This window comes from Populus euphratica, unplaced genomic scaffold (genome assembly GCF_000495115.2).
Source record: "Populus euphratica unplaced genomic scaffold, PopEup_1.0 scaffold243.1, whole genome shotgun sequence".
Lineage (NCBI taxonomy): Eukaryota > Viridiplantae > Streptophyta > Magnoliopsida > Malpighiales > Salicaceae > Populus > Populus euphratica.
In genome coordinates, this window is record NW_011500122.1 from 10,245 (window position 1) to 19,411 (window position 9,167).

At 35.4% G+C, this 9,167-nt stretch overlaps 2 protein-coding genes across 2 annotated transcripts; both read left to right on the forward strand.

Moving 5' to 3' along the window:
- Positions 1-5,072: 5,072 nt before the first annotated feature.
- On the forward strand, positions 5,073-5,609 carry LOC105110164 (S-locus-specific glycoprotein S6-like). The gene has a single exon (XM_011005110.1). It carries the CDS (start codon positions 5,073-5,075, stop codon positions 5,607-5,609), a length of 537 nt encoding a protein of 178 aa, XP_011003412.1.
- A 935-nt stretch (positions 5,610-6,544) lies between these two features.
- On the forward strand, positions 6,545-7,081 carry LOC105110165 (S-locus-specific glycoprotein S6-like). The gene has a single exon (XM_011005111.1). The coding sequence runs from the start codon at positions 6,545-6,547 to the stop codon at positions 7,079-7,081; it is 537 nt and encodes a 178-aa protein (XP_011003413.1).
- The last annotated feature ends 2,086 nt before the right edge of the window (positions 7,082-9,167 follow it).

Genomic DNA, 9,167 nt, shown 5'->3' on the forward strand with positions numbered 1-9,167 from the left:
GAGATTTTGTCTTTCACTTCTACAAAATTTAGTATGTCGTTAGTTTCTACAATTGTTTTTGTATTTCATCTTCCATTTAGCTTTTGTAATTTGGTATTTGCATTCAATTTCTGCAAATTTGTTTTGTGTTTTAGAGTAATCGTATAATCCTAAGAAGATATTTATTTAGTTTCTATAATCTCTGCTCAGTTTCTGTAATTTGGTATTTTGTTTTCCTTGGCTTTTGCATTCTGGTTCTCTATGATTATTAATTATGACTACTAAAAGAGATGATTCACTTCAGTATATAAGTGTGAGGTTGGATGGGAAAAACTATTCGTATTGAAGTTATGTAATGAGAAATTTTCTTAAGAGTAAGAAGATGTGGGGGTATGTTAGTGAAACTTATATGATACCTAAGAACATTGAGGAGGAGTATGTTTTTTTGATAGATACATGAAAAGCAAATAATGCAAAGATCATTACTTAGATCAACAATTCTGTTGAGCATTCGATAGATACAAAGTTGGCGAAGTATGAGACAACAAAAGAGGTTTGGGATCATCTGCAAAGGTTATTCACGCAATCAAAATTTACAAAACAATATCAATTTGAGAATGACATACGAGCTCTTCATCAGAAAAGTATGAGTATTCAAGAGTTTTATTCTACTATGACAGATCTTTAGGATCAATTGACTCTTACAAAATCGGCAAAATTAAATGTATGTGGTTCCTATATTAAGTGTAGAGAGCAGCAATGATTGGTACAGTTTTTAACAACACTTCATAATAACTTCAAAGGATTTAGAGGTTCAATTTTGCATCATTCTCCACTACCTTCTGTTGACTCTATTATCAGTGAGTTATTGGCTGAAGAAATACGTCTTCACTCTTATTTTAAAAAGGAAATTCTTTCTGCTCAAATCCTCTATACTAGTAGTACCTTCTAAACCATTCTCTAATCATTAGAACAAGCCTTACACAAAGGTTGGCTTCAATGAGTGCAATTTCTATAAGCAAAAAGGTTATTGGAAGGCCTAGTGTTCTAAGTTGAGACAGTAGAATCAAGCTTAGAAGTTTGGCAGTCAGTCATAATCTAATGCTTATAGACCACCTCAGGGTTATAAACCACTACACCACAATACTGCGCAGTAACTTCCCCAGGCTCTATTATAGATCCCAATACTTTGGCTGAGCAATTTTAGAAGTTTTTGTCCTTGCAGCCATAAGCAATTTCTGTTTCTTCTTCCATAGGTCAGTTGCCTCATAGTTTCTCAGGTATGTCACACTCTGAATCCATCATATGTCTCTAGATTCCTCATCTTTTACCTCTGTGTCCCCTTTATCTTTCATTCCTGTTATAACTTCTGATGGCACTCCTATGTCCTTAGTAGGTGTTGGTTCTGTTGTCACACCTCACTTGTCTCTCGGTAATGTTTATCTTATTCCAAAACTCAAATTGAATCTTGTGTCTGTTGGTCAAATATGTGATTCTGATGATTATTTAGTCATGTTTTCTAGTTCTTTTTATTGTGTACAAGATCTGCAGTCTTAGAAGTTGATTGGGACAGGCCGTAGGGAGAATGAACTATATATTTTAGATGAGTTAAAAGTGCTAGTTACTGCCGCCATTGCTGCTACTATTATTGTTGATTTGTCTTTTTTTTGTTTAAGGGGAATACACTTCTAATAAATTTTATCAATTGCTTGTCTTTGATGAAACCATCCACCAAAGTTCATGTACAGATACTCTTGAACAAAATGGTGTTGCTGAAAGAAAACATAGGTACATTATTGAAATTGTTCATTCTTTCTTGTTGTTTGCTTTTGTTCTTATTAAGTTTTGGGGAGAAACTGTTCTTACTGCGGTAAGTTTGATTAATACAATTTCATCTTCTTATAGTTCGGGTTTATCTCCTTTTGAAAAGTTATATGGGTATGTCCTTGATTATTTCTTATTTAGAGTTTTTGGTTGTAATTGTTTCATTCTTCATCCTCATGTAGAACGCAATAAGTTATCCTCTCGATCCACTATTTGTGTCTTTTTGGGTTATGGTGAAGGTAAAAAGGGATATCATTGTTTTGATCCAATAACTCAGAAACTTTATATGTCTCGTCATGTTGTTTTCCTTGAGCATATACATTTCTTTTTTATTCCATCCACTGCTCATAACTTGATTAAATATGATATTATTCATATAGATCCCTTTTTATGAGGATTCTAGTAATGATACCTCTCCCCATGTTCGATCAATTTGTCCTCATAACTTTACAGGTACTGGTACTTTACTTTCTAGCATACCTGGAGCTCCATTCTCATCTACAACCCTTCAAACTTCATCTGGGATTGTGGATCCACCTCCACGTCAGTCCATCCACATTTGTAAGTCCACAAAACTATCAAATTTTACTTATTCTTGTTATTCTTCATCATTTACTTCTTTTTTAGCTTCTATTCATTATCTCTATGAGTCATCTTCCTATAAAGAGGTAATTTTTTATTAGCTTTGGCAACAAACTATAGATGAGAAACTTTCTGCTTTGTATAAGACAGATACTTGGGATCTGGTTTTTCTACCTCATAGTAAGAGTGTTGTTGGTTGTCTTTGGGTGTATAAGATCAAGACTAATTATGATGGGTTTATTGAGCGATACAAACTAGGCTGGTTGCAAAAGGATACTCTCAATAGTATGGTATGAACTATGAGGAGAAATTTGCCCTAGTGGAAAAAATGACTACTATTCGTACTCTTATTGTCGTAGCTTCGATTCGTCGGTGGTATATTTCTCAGATTGATGTTAAAAATGCCTTCTTGAATGGAGATCTTAAAAAAAAAGTTTATATGGCACCCCCTCCTAGTATTTCACACGACTCTAGATATGTTTGTAAGCTTAAGAAAGTATTATATGGTCTCAAACAAGCACCCCGTGCTTGGTTTGAGAAATTCTCTATTGTGATCTCTTCGCTTGGCTTTGTTTCTAGCAGTCATGATTCTACTATTTTTATTAAATGCACTGATACAGGTTGTATCATTCTGTCTTTATATGTTGATGACATGATTATTACTGGTGATAACATTGATGGTATTTTGTTTTTAAAGACAGAGTTGGCTAGACGATTTGAAATGAAGGATTTGGGTTATCTTCGATATTTCCTAGATATTGAGGTAGCATACTCATCTAAAGGTTACCTTATTTCTCAGTTGAAATATGTTGCAGATATTCTTGAGTAGGCTAGACTTACTAATAACAAGACTGTCAATACTCCCATTGAGGTTAATGCAAGGTACTCTTCTTCTGATAGTTTACCTTTGATAGATCCTACTTTATACCGCACTGTTGTTGGGAGTTTGATATATCTCACCATTACTCGTCCAGATATTACATGTGTTGTTTATGTTGTTAGTTAGTTTGTTGCTTCTCCTACTACTATTCACTAGGCAGCTGTTCTTCGTATTTTGCGATATCTTCAGGGTATAATTTTTAAGACTTTTTTACTTTCATCCACCTTTTTCTTGGAGTTGCGTGCATATTCTGATGCTGATTATGGTAGTGATCCCACAGATCGCAAGTTTGTTACCGAATTCTGTATCTTTTAAGGTGATTCTCTTATTTCTTGGAAAAGTAAGAAACAATCTATTGTTTCTTAATCATCCACTGAAGCAGAATATCGTGTCATAGCATCTACTACCAAAGAGATTGTTTGGTTACGTTGATTACGTGTTGATATAGGAGTTTTTTTTTTCATCCTACTCCTATGTATTTTGACAACTAGAGTTCTATTCAGATTATTCACAACTCGGTTTTTCATGAGTGAAATAAGCACATTGAGATCGATTGTCATCTTACTGTCATCATCTCAAGCATGACACCATTGCCTTGCCTTTTGTTTCTTTTTCATTACAGATTGCAGATTTCTTTATCAAGGCACATTCCATCTCTCGTTTTTATTATCTGGTTGGCAAACTCTTGATACTTGTAGCTGCTGCATCATGAGTTTGAGGGGAGATGTTAAATAATATTTATGTAGTCTTATTTATTAATGGTAGAATAGTACTTTCAGTTTAATCTATATATATTTTATTTGTATATAGGTTAAGACTAAGTATTCATAATATACAGATTATTTAAAATTCTAGCTTTTTTTTTTGTGTTTCATCTTAATTATTTTAACATATATAAGCTCGCATCAAAACATTAATGAAACTTCATTAATCATAAAACAACATTACACTGCCACCAAATAACAGTTCCTCGAATATTGAATAAATAATGATTCTAAAGAGCTGCACCTTCAGAGATTTGGTTTGTAGAAGAGAATCTGCGAAAAGGTTAATAGAAGATAAAAAAAATTAGCAGTTGAAGATTTCAACCAGTGTAGCTTAATTTAATATGCAGGGACAAATCTAGAAACTGACACATTCCCTGTGAACAACCTGCTGACTTTGGGGTCTGCAAGATATGCTTTCTAGGTTATGTTAAGGTCCCTTTCTCACAGTTACTTCATTTTTAAAGAAATGTTTTTCGTTATCTTCATCAAGGTTTTTGGATTACCAGTTCAAGTAATCATCATGGTTGTACTACTGTAACTGAGATAATCCATGGTGGTCTTCTTTCCCATTATTCTCTGTTACTCATTTTTATCCTTCTCCACATCCTCGATTGCCATGGACACCTTAACGCCAAACCAGACTCTTAGTGACAATAGTCAAACTCTTGTTTCCATCAGTGAAAGCTTTGAACTTCTTGAGCCCTTGGACTTCCAGTCACCGCTTTGTTGGAATATGGTTCAAGAATGTTGTTGGGAGATCAGAGTCTCCTACTTAGAATAGGAGATACGTAGATATTAGCTTTCCTATTGTAATTTTGTTTCCTACTTAGAATAAGAGATCTGCGGAGTTTTATCCTTCCTATTGTAAAAAGCCTATAATATAGCAATCTCCTTGTATAAATATGTGATACAGCGTCAATAATATTATTTGCGATGGCAGAAGCAGTGGGTTTCTGTGGCAGAGCTTTGACCATCCATGTGATACAATATTACCAGGCATGTAGCTGAGATGGAACCTCCTAACTAATCAGAACTGGTGCATGACTTCATGGAAGAGTCTTCAAGATCCTTCAAGTAGAGATTTCACTTACAGTGTAGACGTTCATGGACTTTCACAGCTAGTTCTGTGTAAAGGATCGGAAATAATATATCGAAGTGCTCCATGGGATGGTGTCAGGTTTGGTGGATGGCCTCCGTTGCAAGAGAATCCAGTCTTTAATCCTATTTTTGTCCAAAATTCTGGCTTCGTTTACTATGCTTTTGAACACAATGAAAATACTACCATTTCACGGTTTGTGCTGAATCAATCTAGCTTGATTAGGCATTTAACATGGAATCCAAGGCGTGGTGAATGGGTTGTTATATTCACATTACCAACTGATCAATGTGATATATATGCACCACGTGGTCCTAATGGGGTTTGCAATATAAATAACTCCCTTCACTGCAAATGCAAAGAAGGGTTCACACCAGAAGTTCCTCAAGACTGGGATAACTTGGATTGGTCCAGTGGTTGTGTCAGGAAAACGCCACTGAATTGTACTTCTGATGAAGGGTTTAAGAAGTTTCCAGGATGAAGTTGCCGTACACCTCTACAGTTTTGACGAAGGCATTCAACCGAGACAGATTCATCATTGACTGGGACATTCAGAAATTCTTATACAATGAATGATGTAACAATTACAACGTCGCATGGAAGATAGGAGGATATGACTGCTTCCATTCTATCCTTCAATCTTAAAGCATTTGAATCTCTCTCTATTTCCCCCCTGATTCCTTTTATCTTCTTATTACGGTTCTACTTTGTGTTCGAAACTGACAAAATCCGTAAAAAGCACTAGTAAGCTCCGAAGTTATTGTTGGCTAAATTATTTGCTTGTGTGGGGTCAAACCAACATCAAAAAGCAGGTTTTAAGGAAGAAAACAAGTCTGCAATTTTCTGCAGAGTACCATGAACAAGAGGAGATATACATTGTAGAAACTTATCTCACTTTTCTTCTTCTTTTTTTCTTCTCAAACATCTCCAGAACTTTGAGCCATATATACATGCACATAAAACCAACACACCTTAGCCTTACACTTGTTCATCTTAATCACCTTTTAATCTAACTATTACTTTCTTTCTAACACAACTTAACTAACTAAAATCAAGGTTAAATAGTTGTCACATTAACTTTACTAGTTACAGCATACTAACCTTAACAGTTATGCCATGCCGTGATTAACTTCTAATTGATCGATTAACAACAGGTCTCTTCTTTAATAATTTACAAATGTTTCTCCACGAACTGTTGTTTGGGTGGCCAATAAAGACAGTCCACTTTCAGATTCTTACGATGTCTTCACAATCACAGCCACAGGAAACTTACTTTTATTCAAGAACAGAGGAAACCTTGTTGTGAAAGATGGCAGAAGCAGTGGGTTTCTGTGGCAGAGCTTTGACCATCCATGTGATACAATATTACCAGGCATGTAGCTGAGATGGAACCTCCTAACTAATCAGAACTGGTGCATGACTTCATGGAAGAGTCTTCAAGATCCTTCAAGTAGAGATTTCACTTACAGTGTAGACGTTCATGGACTTTCACAGCTAGTTCTGTGTAAAGGATCGGAAATAATATATCGAAGTGCTCCATGGGATGGTGTCAGGTTTGGTGGATGGCCTCCGTTGCAAGAGAATCCAGTCTTTAATCCTATTTTTGTCCAAAATTCTGGCTTCGTTTACTATGCTTTTGAACACAATGAAAATACTACCATTTCACGGTTTGTGCTGAATCAATCTAGCTTGATTAGGCATTTAACATGGAATCCAAGGCGTGGTGAATGGGTTGTTATATTCACATTACTAACTGATCAATGTGATATATATGCACCACGTGGTCCTAATGGGGTTTGCAATATAAATAACTCCCTTCACTGCAAATGCAAAGAAGGGTTCACACCAGAAGTTCCTCAAGACTGGGATAACTTGGATTGGTCCAGTGGTTGTGTCAGGAAAACGCCACTGAATTGTACTTCTGATGAAGGGTTTAAGAAGTTTCCAGGATGAAGTTGCCGTACACCTCTACAGTTTTGACGAAGGCATTCAACCGAGACAGATTCATCATTGACTGGGACATTCAGAAATTCTTATACAATGAATGATGTAACAATTACAACGTTGCATGGAAGATAGGAGGATATGACTGCTTCTATTCTATCCTTCAATCTTAAAGCATTTGAATCTCTCTCTATTTCCCCCCTGATTCCTTTTATCTTCTTATTACGGTTCTACTTTGTGTTCGAAACTGACAAAATCCGTAAAAAGCACTAGTAAGCTCCGAAGTTATTGTTGGCTAAATTATTTGCTTGTGTGGGGTCAAACCAACATCAAAAAGCAGGTTTTAAGGAAGAAAACAAGTCTGCAATTTTCTGCAGAATATCATGAACAAGAGGAGGTATACAGTAAATAAACTTTTTCTTTCTTTTTCTTCTTTTTTACTCTCATACATCTCCAGAACTTTCAACCATACATATATTAAAAAAAACCAACACATCTTAACCTTACACTTGTTCATCTTAATCACCTTTTAATCTAACTATTACTTTCTTTCTAACACAACTTAACTAACTAAAATCAAGGTTAAATAGTTGTCACATTAACTTTACTAGTTACAGCATACTAACCTTAACAGTTATGCCATGCCGTGATTAACTTCTAATTGATCGATTAACAACAGGCTTTCGCCCATGCAAGTGTTTAACTTACTGTAGAACTTAATATTCATTGCATTCGACAGAAAGCAATTGCGCCAGGTTTAGTTAAAGGGAAAAATCTAGTCAATCTAATTAGCTTTCGCCCATGCAAGTGTTTAACTTACCGTAAAACTTAATATTCATTGCATTCGACAGAAACCAATTGCGCCAGGTTTAGTTAAAGGAAAAAATCTAGTCAATCTGATGAGAGTTTTCAACAGAAATGTGCAAAATGAAGTTGTTGAACAGTATTTACAGGACCAAGGAAGTTGACAGTTACTGTGGCAGACTGCAGATTTGACAAATTATAATCTGCACAGAACAATCAGTAAACATCTGTTAATGGATCAAACCAATGCCAAGATATTCTCAAGTGGCAATGTAGAAAAGTTCACCTATCAGATAAATGATAATCCACACCTGTAATCAGGGAACTGCATGTGCTGACTGCTAGTGTTGATATATTTCAAAAGAAATAAATGTAATATTTTGTGAAGGCGGCCACGATATCATTTCTGCGATTGACCATATTTTCCATTTCTTGTTCAAGTTCTATCTAGCAAGCCAAAATGTGGAGCTGCTTAGTCTAATATATTACAGTTTCTTTTCTACATCAACTAATCAAGAAGAGTGGAAGAACAAGCACTTGTTTTTGCCCAACATAATCGAAATTGACCGCAGAAATGGTCACTACTGGTTAGCAGATGAAATTTCATCTACGTAGAGAAATCATTTAAAGAATGCTATTTCTTCGTGTCAAGAAATCGAGAGTAAATGTATGGAAAAAAGACCACATAAATTTGAACTGAAGAGAGTGGAACTAAATCAATCATGGATACCAAGAAATCACTCCTGATCTTTTTGCTTATAGTCTTCTTGCCATTGTGTTATTCCATATATATCATAACCGTTAACCAATCCCTTACAGCTAGCAATGTTCTGGTTTCTAAAGAAAGAACTTTTGCAATTGGATCTTTTAGCTCTGGTGAGTCAAGATATAAATATCATGGCATCTGGGGACTACACAAATGCAAGCTCAACCGTGCTGGGTTATGCAACTACACAAATGCAAGCTCAACCGTGCTGGGTCTCCACATGTCTTTTTATGCAAAGGTTCTGTGAGGCCCGTAGTAACATTTTTTAAAACAGTCTTAGCCTAATTGGTTTTGTTTCCTTTTCTAGCCCATGTTAGTCCAATTTTTGTGGCCCAATAAGTGTGTGTGTGTGTGTGTGTGTCTGCAGCTTAGAGACACGCACTTTTTCTTACTCTCCCGTTTTTCTACCCTATTGCTGCAAATTCCTCTCTTCAAGCACAAAGTTAATTAATTAAGCAAGTTCCTGTAAGTTTCCTTTATCTTTTTTTTTTTTTTAATTTCTATTTGTTTCATTTTTTTTTAATT

Excerpts from the sequence above, each read along its gene's own strand:
- LOC105110165 (XM_011005111.1), top strand. The coding sequence starts at position 6,545 with ATGACTTCATGGAAGAGTCTTCAAGATCCTTCAAGTAGAGATTTCACT.
- LOC105110164 (XM_011005110.1), top strand. The coding sequence starts at position 5,073 with ATGACTTCATGGAAGAGTCTTCAAGATCCTTCAAGTAGAGATTTCACT.